Source organism: Canis lupus, chromosome 26, assembly GCF_011100685.1.
Source record: "Canis lupus familiaris isolate Mischka breed German Shepherd chromosome 26, alternate assembly UU_Cfam_GSD_1.0, whole genome shotgun sequence".
Lineage (NCBI taxonomy): Eukaryota > Metazoa > Chordata > Mammalia > Carnivora > Canidae > Canis > Canis lupus.
This window is the reverse complement of record NC_049247.1, coordinates 22,461,692-22,480,072: the sequence shown is the minus strand read 5'-3', so window position 1 is coordinate 22,480,072 and position 18,381 is coordinate 22,461,692. Positions and strand designations below refer to the sequence as shown.

General features: G+C 43.9%; 1 protein-coding gene across 12 annotated transcripts in view; it reads left to right on the top strand.

Annotated features, from left to right (window-relative positions):
* Positions 1 to 18,351, top strand: part of CHEK2 (checkpoint kinase 2) — a 93,888-nt gene extending 75,537 nt beyond the window's left edge. For all 12 annotated transcript variants that reach the window (XM_038575531.1, XM_038575528.1, XM_038575526.1 and 9 more), the window contains 8 exons: positions 2,107 to 2,168; positions 3,719 to 3,818; positions 6,381 to 6,467; positions 7,241 to 7,404; positions 7,598 to 7,713; positions 8,736 to 8,821; positions 14,733 to 14,813; positions 16,029 to 18,351. In XM_038575531.1, the coding sequence (XP_038431459.1) occupies positions 2,107 to 2,168; positions 3,719 to 3,818; positions 6,381 to 6,467; positions 7,241 to 7,404; positions 7,598 to 7,713; positions 8,736 to 8,821; positions 14,733 to 14,813; positions 16,029 to 16,118 (786 nt within the window). In that variant the 3' untranslated portion in view covers positions 16,119 to 18,351. The remainder of the gene's footprint in view (positions 1 to 2,106; positions 2,169 to 3,718; positions 3,819 to 6,380; positions 6,468 to 7,240; positions 7,405 to 7,597; positions 7,714 to 8,735; positions 8,822 to 14,732; positions 14,814 to 16,028) is intronic.
* The last annotated feature ends 30 nt before the right edge of the window (positions 18,352 to 18,381 follow it).

Here is an 18,381-nt window from a genome sequence, read left to right as displayed (position 1 = left end):
TTAAAGATGCAGCATGAGGCAACACAGATAAGAACTAATGCAGGGGACTGGATGCATTCTGAGGGTGACATTTGAACTGGGGCCTGATGCTGGAGGCCAGGTGTGCCCAGAGGGCGGGATCACCAGGCAGGAGCGTAGCGAGCCACATGGGACATTGGGAAAGAACCCTGGGAGTCTAGGGCAGGTGGGGTGTTTTGTGGTCTAGAGAGAAGGATGCAGGAGATGGGGCTACCGTGGTGGGTAGGCTGGGTCTCCAGGGTTTGCTGATCTCTGCTGAAATGTTGGATTTCCAAAGGTTTTCTTTCTTGTCTTACTTTCCGCCTTTCTTCTCTTTCCTTCCTTTCCTTCCTCCTGATTGGTCTCCCCCTCTCCTTCATTTAAATATTTTAAAATTAGGGCTCTGCCTGGCTGGCTCAGTCTGTAGAACATACAGCTCTTGATCTCAGAGTTGTGAGTTTGAGCCCCAGGTTGGGTGTAGAGATTACTAAAAAATCTTAAGAATTAAAAAAAAAATTATATATATATGTGTGTGTGTGTCAGCAGACCAGCTGGCACGCAAGAGACAGTATATGAAATATATATATATATATTTCATGTATTTGATACATGAAAAGCAATAAATATAAATTATGAACCAAACCAACACTTTTGAAGTCCCCATTCAACTTAAGAAAGAAAACTTGACCATACAATTGAAGCTACTTCATACACTTTGAAGTTCTTCATGATTTGCTTTCTCCCCTTGGCATCATGTTTTCAGGATCCAGTGTGCTGGGTGGGGGAAGCAATGGGGCATCCATTCACTGCTGTATAATAGTTTATCATGGGGGGCAGCCTGAGTGGCTCACCGGTTTAGAACCTGCCTTTGGCCCAGGTGATGATCCTGGAGACCTGGGATCGAGTCCCACATCCGGCTCCCTACATGGAGCCTGCTTCCCCTTCTGCCTGTGTCTCTGCCTTTCTCTCTGTTTCTCATGAATAAATAAATAAAATCTTAAAAAAAAAAAAAAAGTTTATCATGGGATGCTACCACTTGGGGAGAATTTTAATCAGAGCAAAAGGTGTGATGAAATTTGCTTTGCAGAGTGAGCACTCTGGTGAATTTTGCTATTCTTTAATCTGAAATCTAGAAATTGTGTAACTGCCTTTAATTCTGATTAAAGCTGTAGTCCTCCGGGTGGGGCATGACCCTGATAGATATTTACCACATCTCTTACTTACCCAGACCACTCAGCTCTACTATCTATCCTTTGTACTGCAAAACAATAGGTGTCCTTTCTTTCTTTCTTTCTTTCTTTCTTTCTTTCTTTCTTTCTTTCTTTCTTTCTTTCTTTCTTTTCTTTCTTTTTAAAGATTTTATTTATTTACTCATGAGAGACACAGAGTGAGAGGCAGAGACACAAGCAGAGGGAGAAGCAGGGTCCATGCAGGGAGCCCGACGTGGGACTCGATCTTGGGTCTCCAGGATCACGCCTGAAGGCAGGCGCTAAACTGTTGAGCCACCCAGGGATCCCCCTTTTTTTCTTTACTGTATCCATGCTGCATTGATCAGAGACCATAAACTATCAGCCATAGGGGTGTGTGTGTGTGTCTTTGTGTCTTCTCTACCCCCACATAGCCTTTCAGAGTTCTTATAAAACTGTTATTTCCTTCTTCCATTGACAAATGGGAGGATCTTACCACAATGGCGTCCCCATACCCCTGTGGTTCTAGTTGTATGGAGCTGAACAGCCTTGCTGTGTGGTGTCGTGGCTGGGCTCCCCACCTGGCCTGCTTCTCTTTTCACTAGTGTTAGGCTCTTCCAGGTTCCTTAAGTGTCCTTAATTACCCAAGCTCTGGGGCAGTGAGGAGGAATGCTGGGAAGAGACTGGCCTGCCTTCCTTTGTGCCATCCTCGTGTGTGAAACCTGAACCAGTCCCTTGCCAGCTTGGTAGAAGGGAGGGTTTCGTAAGCCCATTCTCACTGAGGTACCAGCTAAATGCTGTTCTGCCTTTTCTGCTATATGAACTTCAAAGTTTCTTGAGGCAGGGGACCAAATGCCCAAGTACTGCTCCTGTGATTTTCCTCTTGGGAGCTTCTCACCACTTTTCCTCTTCTTCCTCTTAGCCTTGTATCATCAAGATCAAAGACTTTTTTGATGCCGAAGATTATTATATTGTTTTGGAATTGTAAGTAATAAACTTTTCTATTTGTTTCCATTTAAGAGCTTATAAACCACCAAAAAAGTCTAATGCTGGCTTGCATTTTCTCATCCTGGGGACCCTCAATATATGTATGTGGTGGTGGGGCTCACAAAGTGTACATGTGGGGTTAGTGTTGATTCTGAAATTCCTCCAGTGTTTCCAAAGGCACATGGCTTAGAGGTTCCAGGCTCTGGGTCTGAGGCCTGAGTTTGAAGCTCACTCTGCAGGTGACTGCCTGTGAGTTAGTTTATTTCATGTCTCTGAATCTTATTTTCCTAGTGTTGAGGGAGTGGTAATAATGATACCTCCATGCCCAGAGTCATAAGAATTAAATACTGTGAGGGATGGAAAGTGCCCAGCAGAGCACCTGGCACACATAGTTGCTCAAATATGGGTGGATTTTTAATTCTTCTGAAATACCTGCCTGAGTGGATCTTTCTGCTTAGGTGGCATGGTGATACCCGATTATCTTTTCAGTGCTGATTTACTTGCTGGTTTATTTCAGTAACCACAAAATCCTGTTTTCTATGGTGTGACCAAAATAATTTATTGTCTCATCCCTGGAAGAGGCCTATCTGTATCCTCATTCCTGCATAAATATGTAGTGTTTGTGGGAGCGGCTGTTGTTGTGACAGGAAAGGCTTTGCTCCTGAGTGGCACTCCGTGGTTAAGCGGGTTTACTGGTAAGATTTTATAGTAAACAGCCTCAATTATAGCACTAGGAAAGACTGGACGACCCTTGTGGTGTATAAGGGAGTATCTGTTGCTGTCTGATTAGACCAACTTAAAACAGTGCAATAACAATAGGATAACAATCGCTGATATTAATGAAGTACTTACTATGAGCCAATTTTCTGCTCTAAGCACCTCACATGGACTGATTCATTTACTCTTCATAACAGTCATCCAGGTTACTTACAAGTTACTGATGGGTTACTATTTTTAGTCTCACTTTACAGAAAAGGAAACTGAAGTTCAGAGGGATTGAATAACCCTGCCAAGCATCCACATTGTGGCAGGTGCCTTATCTACATTAGTTATCTCAACTTTCAGAACAGCCATTGAGGGGTGGGGTGGGGAGATTATCCCTATTTTTTAAGAGGCCAAGAGGTTACATAACTTGCCCAAAGTCCTACAGCTGGGAAGTGGTGGAGCTGGGGTTCCAGCTGATTGTCTGATTTCGGGCTCCTGCTTGCTGCTCTATCCCAGCCACAGAATTACTGGGGTGTGTGATGAAAATGCAAACTCATGGGCTCCACCTCTAGTCTACTGAGTCAGATTCCTAAAAGCTCCCAAGTATGTGGGTACCCACTGCCCATTCCTTTTGTCTTTCCCTGTTCCTTTGTTTCCAATGAGGATGTCTTCATTATGGAGAGGAGACTTATTACCTCATTGCTTTAAAAAATGGGAGTCCTCGTGAGTGAATAAAAAAGGCAGTTCTTTGCTTGGTCTGAAAGAGTTTGTTTTTGTTATTGTCTTTCATCAAGTGAGTTTCCCTCCAGGAACAAAACCCCTACTTTGCCTGTGTGTTTCAGGATGGAAGGAGGAGAGCTGTTTGACAGGGTGGTGGGGAATAAGAGGCTGAAAGAAGCTACGTGCAAACTCTATTTTTACCAGATGCTCCTGGCTGTACAGGTAAGAGAAGCCCTCAGTTCTTTTGACAACCTGCCTCTTGTAGGTGAATTATTCCCTAAGTTAGGCAGAAAGCAAAGGATGGTGGATAAAACCTGGAGAGCAGATAGTCTGTGCTTATGTTGTTCTGTTCTTGGCAAAAACATCCCACCCCTTTGACTCAGACGAGAAAGCTCTTGCTGGGAAGCTTAAGCAACAGTAAGGAGAGTTACAGAAATAAACACATGGCCCCACGTGTCTTCTCTTTAAGTTGGAAGTATATTGGAGGTACACTGATCTCTACTTCAGCCTGAACCTTGCAGAAACCCCCTTACCTGCTGGGGGTTGTGGGGGGCAGGTGTAGATTAAGGCTGGCAAGGTGGGGTGGTTGTGATGGACGGATCGCTCCCCCATGGTGCAATGCGAGGTGGCCCCTTAGGTGCAGCATCCTGTTCACTGCAGCAGGTAGGTGGGCAGGCATGTGTGCTGCCTTCTCTGTTCTGTGAAAGTGTTGCATGGCACGCTGCCTGCTTAGAGGAACATCACCCTTTGAAAACAAATTTAGGGGACGCATGAGTGGCTCAGTGGTTGAGTGTCTGCCTTCTGCTCAGGGCGTGATCCTGGGGTCTCGGATTGAGTCTCACATCGGGTTTCTTGCAGGAAGCATGCTTTTCCCTCTTCCTATGTCTCTGCTTCTCTCTGTGTCTCTCATGAATAAATGAATAAAATCTTAAAAAAAAAAAAAAAAAAAAAAGCTGTGGCAATTCTCCACCAAGATTTCTTCCCTTGAAGACCTACTCTTAGTGATTGAGAGCACTCTCCTGTTGAGTGGGTTTGAGGGAGATTTTCCTGGGCTGATTCACCCCTGTTTGCCCTCCCTGGGGGTTTTGACAGTTATCTTTACCAAGGATGTTTTGGAAGGATTTTTGTTCCAGGCCAGAGGGGCATCCAGATAAATTGAAGTCCATTAGCATCTAACTAGTGCTTTACTCTCTTTAATGATTTATTTTCTCCCTTATATCATACCAAGAATATTAAGATGAATTGAGTGCAGATCAGTGGATGTGGGAATTTTTTCCCTAAAGAGATGACTTTGTGTATAAAAATGGTGAACACACAAACATCAACATTGTATTGCAGACAGAGCTTTTGAAGATGAACTTTTAGTCTTTGTGTTGGAATATGTGAATTCTGGATATTTAAACAGATAATTTACCGTTATGTACTTTACAGTGACTTTTAAAAAATACTCTCAGGGAAAAATGACCAAATACATTATTTTGGTGGAATTTTGTGGCTTATTTTAATAAGATCTCAATATACTTTTATCACTCATTTACATTTTTATTGAAACTGATACCTTGTATTTCTGGCAGTGTGAAGGGATATTTATTATTATTATTATTATTATTTTTTATGATAGGCACACAGTGAGAGAGAGAGAGAGAGAGGCAGAGACACAGGCAGAGGGAGAAGCAGGCTCCATGCACCGGGAACCCGACGTGGGATTCGATCCCGGGTCTCCAGGATCGCGCCCTGGGCCAAAGGCAGGCGCCAAACCGCTGCGCCACCCAGGGATCCCGGGATATTTATTATTTTGAAGAGTGAAATAAACGGTCTACTGTCATAAGTGGCATTTTTCACTTTTTCTGATCAAGAGTTGAATGCTGTACTGACTGAGCCAGCCAGGTGCCCCTAAAGATTTTCTTGAAAACAAATTTGTGGGGCACGTGGGTGGCTCAGTCAGTTAAGCATCTGCTTTTGGTTCAGGTTATGATCATTGGGTCCTGGGATCAAGGCCTTCACGGGGTGCCCTGCCTCAGCAGGGAGTCTGCTTTCTCTCCCTCTGCCCTTCCCCTTGCTTGTGATCTCTCTTCTCTCTTGTGAGTACTCTCTCTTTCTCTCAAATGAATAAATATAATCTTTAAAAAAAAAAAAAAAAAAAAAAACCCAGACAGGAAAAAAACAAAACAAACCAGACAGGGATCCCTGGGTGGCTCAGTGGTTTGGCGCCTGCCTTCAGCCCAGGGCATGATCCTGGAGACCTGGGATTGAGTCCCATGTCGGGCTCCCTGCATGGAGCCTGCTTCTCCCTCTGCCTGTGTCTCTGCCTCTCTCTCTCTCTCTCTCTCATGAAGAAATAAATAAAAATCTTAAAAAACAAACAAACAAACAAAACCAACCAGACAAACCCAGGGGTGCCTGGGTGGCTCAGTGGTTGAGTATCTGCCTTTGGCTCAGGTCGTGATCCTGGGGTCCTGGGATCAAGTACCACATCTGGCTCCCCATGGGAAGCCTGCTTCTCCCTCTGCCTGTGTGTGTGTCTGTCTCTCATGAATAAATAAAATATTTTAAAAAATAAAAAACAAACCTAGAAAATAAATTTGTAAACATTACGCCGTTTACCCAGTTGTTTTCTATGATTTGGGGGAACATGATTGTAAGTAACCTGGCTTATGATTTCACTGAGCTGTAAAGGTATGTGTGTGTGTGTATGCGCGCGCGCGCATGTGTGTTTGTCTTTCTGTGTGTCTTCACTCACATACCTACTCTGTAAATCCAAGTCATGCCTCCATTTCTGTGTAGTACCTTCATGAAAATGGCATTATACATCGGGACTTAAAGCCAGAGAATGTTCTACTCTCATCTCAAAAAGAGGACTGTCTTATAAAGGTAAGATATTTATGTTCTGTATGTGGCCACTCCAGTAGATTTTTGTTCATAGACTTATAAAATTTATCAAGTAAAAAGTGGGAACATAAAAAGGTACAGAATTTGACCATTCCACTATTAGCAATCATTTTAGCGATTAGGCGGTATTGCTCTGGTCCAGATTCTAATGAGTATTTATTGAACTCCACTGTATACAAACCACTTTTATTCAGAGAGGAAAGAGGTGTCTAGATGGATGACACAATCCTATCCACTCTCTTCCCCTGCTTTCTAGGGCAACATGCTTCCCAAGCTTGGTTTCACTATAGAATTTCCTATTAATTAAAAAAAAAAAAAAAAAAAAAGTCATGACACCTAGGCTGCATCTCAGAATTGCTGAAGGTGGCACCCAGGTGTGAGTATTTTGTCCAAGCACCTCAGGAATTCCAGTGTTGAGATTGGTTGAGAAACTAGGGTCTAAGGAAAACTGTGGGTAACTAATTAGTGCCCTGGGGTCTGGGTTAGATAAGGGATAAACCTTTTGTAAGGTTACGGAGAGCCACAGATAAGTTGTAGAAAAAACCTTGTGCTTCCTTGGGTTGGAAATTTTAATTTAAGCAAAATTAAATTTAATTTGCAGTGTTAAAGTTATAGATTCCAGATTAATAGTAGGCATGAACCATATAGGATATGAACTGATCTAGCCCACATGCCCTTTAGGATTGGCAGACTATGTTAATCTTTTTTATTTTATGACACCATTAAAAATGGTACCCTTTTGTCCTTAATTTTAGATTACTGATTTTGGGCAGTCTAAGATTTTGGGGGAGACCTCTCTCATGAGAACCTTATGTGGTACTCCCACCTACCTGGCTCCTGAGGTTCTTAATTCCTTTGGGACTGCTGGATATAACCGAGCGGTGGATTGCTGGAGTTTAGGAGTTATTCTTTTTATTTGGTAAGAAAAGTTTCATTGCTTCAGTGTCTGGTTGTAGGTAATTAGGTGAAATCAAAAACGTGTCCAGGTAGAGAGTTTGTATTTAATTTGAGTGACTTTTTTTGACCATTGATTTAAAGAAAAATCTAGATGTCTGAATGCCACTGAGAATATAACTTGATTTCTTTTCCTTTTTCTCTTTACCAATATTAAGCCTTAGTGGGTACCCACCTTTCTCTGAGCATAAGACTCAAGTGCCCTTGAAGGATCAGATCACCAGTGGAAAATTCAACTTCATTCCTGAAGTCTGGGCAGAGGTCTCAGAAAAGGGTATGGATATGAAAGGGTTAAGAATTTGTGGTTTGCTAAAAAGTGTGTGTACTGTGGTGGAAATTTCTTTTTACATTCTGTTGTGTTCCTCCTGTTAATTTTTATTTTCTGTTGTTTGTTTTGCACCTCTTGAGGGGCAAAGAAAGTTAAGAACATGGGCTCCAGGACCAGGCTGGCTGAGGCTCATATTTTGGGTCTGCTACTTCTTAGCTATGTGACCTTAAGCAAGTTACTTAACCTCTCTGAGGTTAAGTAACTTGCTTTGAATGTAAAGGGGGTACAGTAAACCCCTACCTTAAAGGGGTTTTGTGAGAGAAAGTGTAACCTGAGCAAGTGCCTGGTACCTACTAGTGGACAAAATAATAAGTAACTTTTCAGTTACAAAGTCTCCTTTGAGTAAGAGCCTAAGTAGTTACTTTGTGTTTTAGAATTTAAAAGTATAACTTTGTAATTCTCAAAAGGAGAAGTAGAAAATAAAACTAAATGTCAGGTTATGTAACAATTTTGTTGTCTTAGAATGTCAAAGGAATAATATTGTTGCAACATAAAAGCCAGCCTCCGCTTGTTGCTTGCTGTCAAGCTTTGTTTCTGCCAAGCCTGCAGTTCCGAGGAGCCTGATGCTGGCTGAGAAACTCTCCCTGTCCATCCATGGGTCTCGGGGAGAGTTGGCTGAGCATCCTGAGCATTTCAGAACTAGGTAGAAGTTCAGATTTAATTAGTTTGAACTTGAGTCCAGCAACGAGGGAGGGGACAGGGAGCGTTGAAGAGGTGGTGATGTGTGAGCAAGGAGAGATGGGGGCATTGTGGTCATTCCTGGTGTTCTCTGAGAGCTCTGAATACAGAGTGAGAGGACTGGGTGGGGTGGGGGTGGGGGCTGCCCACCACACCTGGTGACTTGTAATGACCTTAGCCCCCCGTCTTTCTGGATGTTGGCCTGTGATTCTGGTATACTTTAATTTTGCTGATTTAATGTGCCTGCCTTTTCCACTGTGGTTTGATATTTGATTATCTTACCGCTTTAGCCCTGGATCTTGTCAAGAAGTTGTTGATGGTGGATCCAAAGGTGCGTTTTACGACGGAAGAAGCTTTAAGACACCCGTGGCTTCAGGTGGGTTAGGACAGTGCTTGCTAGCATAAAATATATAGGCAGCCCTCAGTGGTGCCTGAGGGATAAAGGAAGAAGTTGGAAACCTGTTTGCCTTGTTGAGACTGTTTAATGTGCACTTGCTTTAGAATGAGCTTTCGATGTATCAGGTATGTTTATGTGTGTATATGGGTCATGAGTGTAGGTGTGTCTTTGGGTATAACCTTTTTTTGTTTTGTTTTGTTTTGTTTTGTTTAAAGATTTTATTTATTTATGAAAGACCCAGAGAGAGAGTCAGAGACATAGGCAGAGGGAGAAGCAGGCTCCCTGTAGGGAGCCCAATGTAGGATCCGATCCCAGGATCCCAGAATCACGACCTGAGCCACCCAGGTGCCCTGAGTATAACCTTTTCAAATTAACTTGTGGGTCCTGGGACGGCCAAGCTCACTTTATGGCCTGTCCTGGTCCCACTTGGGTTCCCTGAGTCTGCAGTTGGGCTCTGGTACTTTGAGAGGTGGTTCTAGTGTGGAACCTCCACCACAACCCGACCCATGCCAGCCTCTTCTATCAGTCAGGTGGGATGGGCTGCATTCCAGCTGTCTTCAACCTTAATTAAGTCATGGGAGCAGGGGAAGGAAGAGGAGGAGGAGGGTAGCCTCTCTGGGGTATAATCTGTTTATTTCCCAAGCCTGAGTAATTGGGCATACAGAGCCCCACTTATTTTTGGTGAGTAAACATGCTGTTAATACAGACTGTCACCTGCACTTTCAAGTCTCTATTACCTATGTGTCCCTGCCAGGGATTGTGGCTGTTGTTAGATTATACCCTGACCTCATTCTAGCTGCCAGACTCAGAAGTCCTTTGTGGCTTTGCTGGGCTAATCTTTTACAGCATGGGCCAGGTTTTCTGATGGATGTCAGGCCTTTTGTTAAATGCAGCTCCATTCAGCGCAGCCTTACCCCTCTTTGTTAATTTCCATTTGGTCTGTTTCCTGTAGGGATGGGGAACTTTACCAGCTAGCTTGAGCTAGAGGCTCAAGTACTCTGGGGTTTACTGGTCCGGGAACTCCTTAGGGCCATCCAGTTTCAGCACTGTGCTTCTGGGACTCTGGGAAGACTGTCCCTCTTCTTTCTCTGTTCCAGCCCTCCATACCTAACGGTTTTTGCTCAGGCCAACTCAGGTTGAGAACAACAAATCCTTAAAAGAAAAAAAAAAAAGTAGATAGATTTGTTTGGGATATTACCCTGGAAACAGCAGTCTCCCCCAGAAGAAATCTGTCAGATGATTTAGCACTTAATAGACCACACAGATTTGAAACAGCAGGACCCTGGAGAAAAGGAATTTGGAAACAAAGGGTGCTTTTGCATGTGGGGATTTAATTTTGATGAAAAAGAAAAACATGCCTCTTGGCTCTTTTTATGTGCCCTAATAGGGAAACTCTTGGGGCCAGATGTGGAGGTGGAGGAACTGTGCTAGTCTTGGAAAGAAAAAAAAAAAAAAGAAAATAGAGCTTGCCAGTTAGGCCAGGGAACAGGGCTTGTAGCTGCTCGAAATTTATGAACGTGCGTAACCTATTTTTCTTGTTCTGTTTGTCTCAAAAGAAAACCGTTACTAACAACTGACGAAAAGGTGAAGTTCAGCCCTGCCACAGGGCTCTCACTGGAATACTCTTTTGTCCACATTTTGTTTTTGCTGCAAAAGGGTGGAATGAACACAGACTGCGGACAAGAATGCAGACACTGCCCACGTTAATCATCTGCTAGTGATAGTTTAGGTTTTATTTGGGGAATATTTCAGTGGTTTTGAAGAAGCCAAATGGTTTTGTGGGTCTGGCCCTGGACTGAGTGTTTGGAATGTGAGTTCCAGTCTCTCTTGTTCTTAATAGTGCTGTTTGGGGAACATCCTTTATATCATCCTATGACATCCTATATATCCACATTTTGGTCTCAAATTAACTTCCTGAAATAGAGAACTCCTTCCTGCTTGCCTTTGAGGTATTTTACAATTTAAATTTTTAAAAAATATTTTATTTATTTATTCATAAAAGACACAGAGAGAGAGAGGCAGAGACACAGGCAGAGGGAGAAGCAGGCTCCATGCAGGGAGCTGGACATGGGACTCAATCCCAGGACCCTGGGATCAGGACCCGGGCTGAAGGCAGTGCTAAACCGCTGAGCCACCTGGGCTGCCCACAATTTAAATTTTTGAATAGATTGTAGACATCTCAAGGAAGGGTATTTACAAATACACATTGCTACCTGTGGCACATAATGAGCTCCTTTTCCATATTATTGCTAATTGATGACTTAAAAAAAAATTTTTTTTTAAGATTTTATCTATTTATTCATGAGAGACACACAGAGAGAGAGAGAGGGAGAGGCAGAGACACAGGCAGAGGGAGAAGCAGACTCCATGCAGGGAGCCTGACATGGGACTCCATCCCAGGTCTCCAGGATCAGGCCCCGGGCCAAAGGTGGTGCCAAACCGCTGTGCCACCCGGGCTGCCCCCCTTTTTAAAAGTTTTTGGGCGGCCCTGTGGCGCAGCAGTTTAGTGCCGCCTGCAGCCCAGGGTGTGATCCTGGAGACCCAGGATCGAGTCCTGAGTTGGGCTCCCTGCATGGAGCCTGCTTCTCCCTCTGCCTGTGTCTCTGCCTCTCTCTCTCTCTGTGTCTCTATGAATAAATAAATCTTTAAAAAAAAAATAAAAATTTTAAAGAAAGATTTATTTATTTATTAGAGAGGGCATGTATGCACACGTGCATGCAGAAAACACACACACACACACACACACACACACACACACACGGACGAGCAGCTAGAGATGGACAAGCAGACTCCATGCAGGGAGCCCGACGGGGTACTCAATCCCAGGTCCCCACGATCACGCCCTGGGCAGAAGGCAGGCGCTAAACCGCTGAGCCACCCCGCTGCCCGACTTGTTTTAAATACAGGTCTAAATAAGCTTGTGGGGAGTTCTGTTTGGCTGTACTGAAGACCTGCCATACAGGGTGTTGCCATGTGGTTCTGCTTCATTGTGCGCTCATTCTTTCAGAGGACAGTTAATGAGCTCTGTCAATGAGTAGATACTGGGGACACAAAGAAGAGTAAGAGGAGTCCTTCCCTCCGGCAGTTGACCGTCTGGGTGGGGGCCAACCCTGACCATAGTCACAATAGGACAGTGGGACATGTGTGGCAATAGGGGTAGGTGCAGAGTATGGGGGTGGGGATCCTCAGAATGAGATAGGGTCACAATCCATTGGGCTTCAGGTACTTGCAGTTCATACAGTATGAAGAACTCCTAAAGGCTGAGTGATCTGGGGATGACATGAATGCATAGTTTGCTAGAGCTGCTGTAACAAAATAGCACAGACTGAGTGGCTTAAACAACAGAAATTTATTTCCTCACAGTTCTGGAGGCTAGAAATCCCAATTTCAAGGTGTCAGCACATTGGGTTTCTCCTGAGGCCTCTCTCCTTGCCTTGCAGATGGCTGCCTTCTCTCTGTCCTTACGTGGTCTTTTCTCTTTGCTCACATCCCTGGCATCTCTTTCTCTTCTTATGAGGACATTAGTTCTATTGGATCAGAATCCCACCCTAATATAGCCTCATTTTAACTTAATTGCCTCCCTAAAGGCCCAGTCTCCAAATAGTCACTGGTGGTTACTATTTCAACATTTGAATTTAGGGGGCAGAGGTGGACACGGTTTAGTCACAATGGGGAACAGCATTTTCAATGTTGATTGAGTCCCTCTATATGGAGGTCCCTGTGCCTTTTACAGTGCCCTGGCACCTAAGGCTGCTCAGGAAGTGTTTGTTCACTGAGTGAATGAGAAAGGAGGGTGAGGTTGATGGGCAGGAAAGCAAGGAGGGCATTCCCAGTGAAGGCTGTGAGCAGGAATAGAAGGAAATAGGGGAAGGAATTTTGAGAGTGGCATTGTGTAGGAAGCGAGATCCTAAGGGAGATTGTGGATCAGAACCAGATGAACGTGGTGCTCTCAGAATGGGCAGTGGGGTGCTATCCTGAGTGCTGCAGTAAACAGGGTGATAGAAGCAGGTGATTCAGCTACTAGGTATAGAACAGGTAAGTTAATCCTTGAGCACGGCAGTTTTTCTTTTTTTTTTCTTTTTTTTTTTAATAAAATAATTTTTTATTGGTGTTCAATTTACCAACATCCAGAATAACACCCAGTGCTCATCCCGTCAAGTGTCCCCCTCAGTGCCCGTCACCCACTCACCCCCACCCCCCGCCCTCCTCCCCTTCCACCACCCCTAGTTCATTTCCCAGAGTTAGGAGTCTTTATGGTCTGTCTCCCTTTCTGATATTTCCCACACATTTCTTCTCCCTTCTCTTATATTCCCTTTCACTATTATTTATATTCCCCAAATGAATGAGAACATACACTGTTTGTCCTTCTCCGATTGACTTACTTCACTCAGCATAATACCCTCCAGTTCCATCCACGTTGAAGCAAATGGTGGGTATTTGTCGTTTCTAATGGCTGAGGAATATTCCATTGTATACATAAACCACATCTTCTTTATCCATTCATGTTTGATGGACACCGAGGCTCCTTCCACAGATTGGCTATTGTGGACATTGCTTCTGTAAACATCGGGGTGCAGGTGTCCCGGCGTTTCATTGCATCTGAATCTTTGGGGTAAATCCCCAACAGTGCAATTGCTGGGTCGTAGGGCAGGTCTATTTTTAACCCTTTGAGGAACCTCCACACAGTTTTCCAGAGTGGCTGCACCAGTTCACATTGCCACCAACAGTGTAAGAGGGTTCCCTTTTCTCCGCATCCTCTCCAACATTTGTGGTTTCCTGCCTTGTTAATTTTCCCCATTCTCACTGGTGTGAGGTGGTATCTCATTGTGGTTTTGATTTGTATTTCCCTGATGGCAAGTGATGCAGAGCATTTTCTCATGGAGCACGGCAGTTTTTCTGTACGCGTCAAACTGCTACATATTGGAGGTCTTCCCTCCTGTGTCCTCTGCCCTCACCCACTGTAGTGCTCTTAGCTAAGTGGGAAGAGTGGGAAGGGGTTGGGCGGCAAGGTACACGGGGTTTTGGAATCAGCTAGCTGTGGGTCTGTATTGTGCACATGCTACTTGTGAGTAACTAAACTGGTCTTCCAGCTGGCCCCATCCTAGTCATGGATATTTCACCTTTCTGAAGATGGTAGAGCTGCACCAGGTTACTTTTCAGGATTCCCAGATGCAAACCCTTGAACCCTGCAGAAGTAACATTCATGGAAGTGGGAATTACCCTTAATAGACATCTGGGTAGGAGTTCTCTGTGTGCACTTGCAGGCCGCCCCTCCCCTTCCTCTAGCGGCCAAAGCACCTGTAATGCTATGATCTGTTCATTTGTCTTCCTTTCTCATTAGCTCTGGGATATTGTGGGCTTCTAGTCCTTCTGGTGACTTGTGTAGTATTTGCTGGGAGAATTTGCTGGGGTGCTGGGTTGCTTTGTTAGGATGGTCCCAGTATATGGTCTTATTGTTGGCATGGGGAGGGGGCACCTCCTGGAAATATTGGGGGAGCTTCATGGAGTCTGCTAATAGGGTGCTGAGCCAGTCCCAGCCTCTGGCTTCCTGATTGCCCTCTGAGAGGACCTGGGATGCTGGTTCTGAATGTCTTTTGACTACTAACGTCTGTGGTTCTCTCTGACCCACTGAGAGCCCTGAGGAAGTGGGTTTGATTCAGCCAGTGTTGACTAAGTATTGACTGCTGATTAGACTCCCCTGGGAAGGCAGAGGTGAGGAGCACGTGCCCATTTTCTCCTGGAGCCTCAGCAAGAGCATGCCTTTTGGTGGACAGACTGGGTGTCTTTACCCACTTTCCTTTCCAGGGGCACCCTAGCCCTTTCTTTCTAGGACCTTTCTTTCTGTCACACATAGCCTACTTAGTTTTTTTTTTTTTTCATTTCTTCACAGGATGAGGACATGAAGAGAAAATTTCAGAATTTACTTTCTGAAGAAAAGAAGTCGACAGCTCTACTCCAGGTTCCAGCCCAGGTATTCCAAATCATGGTCATTAAACATAGGCTCAGTTTTAAAGACTGAATGAGCAAGGGTGATGAGCTTGAGAGGACTCTTTAGTAGCAATTGCTTAATGTATATAGATATCTTTTTTGGAATAATGTAGTAGATATTGTATTTCAGCTCGATCTGCTTTAGCACCCTTAGAAGATTTGATTAGTAAGGAAGAGTATGTTTAATACATTAAAAAAGCACAGCCAGAGATTGTCATTCAGAAGGTTTCCTGTAAGGCAAAACTGGAAGACTCTATTAGAAGTTCAAATTTAAACTTGCTGGAAATGGGGGGATTCCTGGGTGGCTCAGTGGTTTGGCGCCTGCCTTTGGCTCGGGGCGTGATCCTGAAGTCCTGGGATCAAGTCCCACATCGGGCTCCCTGCATGGAGCCTGCTTTCTCCCTCTGCCTGTGTCTCTGCCTCTCTCTTTCTCTCTGTGTCTCTCATGAATAAATAAATAAAATCTTAAAAAAAAAAAAAACTTGTTGGAAATGTACAAATCTGGGCAAGTGGTTGATTATTGATCATAATTTTATCCCTCTAAAGTTCTTTGTTAGTATATGTTAATCTGTTTATTCCTATTCTGTCTTCTTTTGGTGAATAATATTCCCCTTCCTACTGTCCCCTTGAAATTTTATGAATGGGAAAACAAAGACACAAAAAAGATTGTCTTCCTACAAAACAGCAATATTTGGGGCTCCCAGCAAGAGGTAATTGTAGTCCCTTTAAATTTCATAATTTAGGAGAGGATGACAGAGAGGAGGGAGGGTGGTTATGCTGCTTACTTTGAGTATACATCAAGTGGTTGGATGCCACAGGGGAAAGAAATGTCCATTCGATAAGCATGTCTGAGTCTGGGGAGGTGGGGTGAGGGCTCAGATGTCAAGGAAGGCAACTCATAATTCTTGGTATTAGAAGTTTCACATGAAATGCTCCAAATTTATAGGAAGCATAGTGGAATTTTTAATAATTTTAAAGCCAGGGTAGCCCTGGTGGCTCAGCGGTTTAGTGCCACCTTTGGCCCAGGGCATGATCCTGGAGACCCACGTCGGGCTCCCTGAGTGGAGCCTGATTCTCCCTCTGCCTGTGTCTCTGCCTATCTCTCTGTGTCTCTCATGAATAAATAAATAAAATCTTAAAAAAAAATAATTTTAAAGCCAGTGCTTTTCTTTGAACACTTCTCCCTTTTTATTTCCAGCCTTCCACAAGTCGAAAGCGGCTTCTTGAAGGGGAAGCAGAGGATGCTGACACCACAAAGCGTCTGGCTATGTGTGCTGCTGTGTCGTGAACACTGTTTGAACATGAAAGACCCCAACCTTCTTGAATCCTGCTGCCATTTTCTTTAAATCTGTTTTTTGTAGTTTTAATTTTAATTATGCAAACAGTGGTTTTTTCCCAATCATCAATACATAATTCCAAACCTAGTGGAACCTGAACCTGTGCTTCTGCTTGATAAGGAGATCCTTACTTGCATGGCTTTTTTGTGTATTTGCAGTTTTGTGCTTTCTGTCTGGTGCTTTACGTTGGCTGGAACCTGGTGGGTATCCCTGGTCTCAGCCTGGGCAAGCTGCATACAAATTTGAAAGGTCCTTTAGCAAGTTGCTGGGAAAGGTGCACAGCAAGGTTGGGGTGGATTCTGTAGAGCCTGACTGATTGCCAAAGTCCTCATGAGATAGGAGGTACTTTGGTACCGTATCCCAGGAACCAGTTTTAAATTCTCATTCTCACCTACATAAAGATACAGGTCCATCATCACTGGAACTATGGGACCAGAAAAGTTGTAAAATTAGAATATTTCCTGATTTTAGGAAGGATATGTGGCACATTGACTTTATTTTGTAACACCCAGCAGAGTCCTATAACCAAACACTTAAATATGTTTGCAGCAAATATTCACAATAAAACAGTTAGAAAAGACTATTAGTGCCGCATATCAATTCAGGTCAGTTTTTTTCTGTCAAAGGAGTTAGGGGATGACTCTCAGATTTCAAAGCTGTTTGGATTTTAGAAATATAGATAAGGCATGTGGGCATTTCATGTTGAGCCAACAATGACCAAGAAGGCCTTGTATAAAGTCCTTCCCTTGGCTGGTCTTGTCCAGTCCTCACAGTGATGTTATGGTATAAGTCCTCTGACTGCCCAAATGTCGTAGGTGAGAAACCCAGGATGAAAGAGCAAGGTGACTTGTCCAGTGTCACAGAGCAAATGTCAGAGGTGGGACCCAACCCAGGTCTTTCTCACTCTAATATTCCTCATCTTCTTGGACTCAAATACAGTCAGACTCAGGAATGTTGAAATGGGCTCAACATGAAATGCCCACATGCCTTATCTGCATTTCTAAAATCCAAACAGCTTTGAAATCTGAGAGTCATCCCATAACTCCTTTGACAAAAAACAACTGACCTGAATTGACTCACACTGACAAAACTCACAAGAGACTGATATCTAAATCCCAAATGCCAGTGTGTTCAATTACTACAAGAGGGTACAGCTCCATGATCTGTGGAAGTTGGGATAACGTGGTGGCAAGGAACAAAAGCTCATTCATTCATGATAAAGGGGATTTGTTTCAAGGTTATAGATGTCTGGACCTGGAATCCATGAGGAGCCCATGCATTTGTAATGCTTGGCTCCTCTTGTCTCTTTGACGCACTGATTTTGCTTCCCATGTATCTTTGACTTGTTGATAGTAGGCCACATTATAGCTCACTGGTCATATCATGAGTTGAATGCCAATGCCTTGGTTCTGATGCCACTGATGAGCCAACCAGGGCATGGGGCACACAGCTGTTGCTGTGGGCAGTTAGTGGTGGTTGACAATTTCCATTAGAAGGGTGAGCAAGCATTCTGAGGCTTGGCTGGCCTGGTGTTTGTGTGTGTGTATGGGTGGGGGGTTGGGGGGTAGATGGGGATTTAAGTGGTTTGCATATTTAAAAGAAGGAGACTGAGATTGCCAAGTTAGATGGGTTTTTAGCTCATTTGAATATGTACTGTGAAGGCTGTGGTTTCTTAGGGCATTTTTCCCCTCTTGGGGCAGAGTCAGCCAGCCCTTCTCTGTTTCCAGAGCACTTTTCATTTGCTCCCTCTGATTATACCAACCATAGTAGATAGAATAATGGCTCCCAAAGATGATCTCATCCCAATCCCCATCATGTATGAATATGTTCCTTTACGTGGCAAAGGAGATTTTGCAGATGTGATTGAGTTAAGGATCCTGAGATGGGAAGACTATCCTTCTTTTCTGGGTGGGTCCAACATCATCACAATGTTTCTTTTGAGAGGGACACCAAAGGAGTCAGAAGAGAATGGAGTGAGCTGCTTTGAAGAGGGAGGAAGGGGCCATAAGCCAAGGGATACAGGTGGCCACTAGAAGCTGAAAAAAAGGCAAGGACATGCATTCTCCCCTCAGAGCCTCTCCTGGAGGGACCAGTCCTTTACATCTTGACTTTCACTAGTGGAAATGATTTCAGGCTTTTGAACTACAAAACAATAAGAAAATAAATTTGTGTTGTTTTAAACCACCCAATTTGTGGTAATTTTTTATAGAGGCC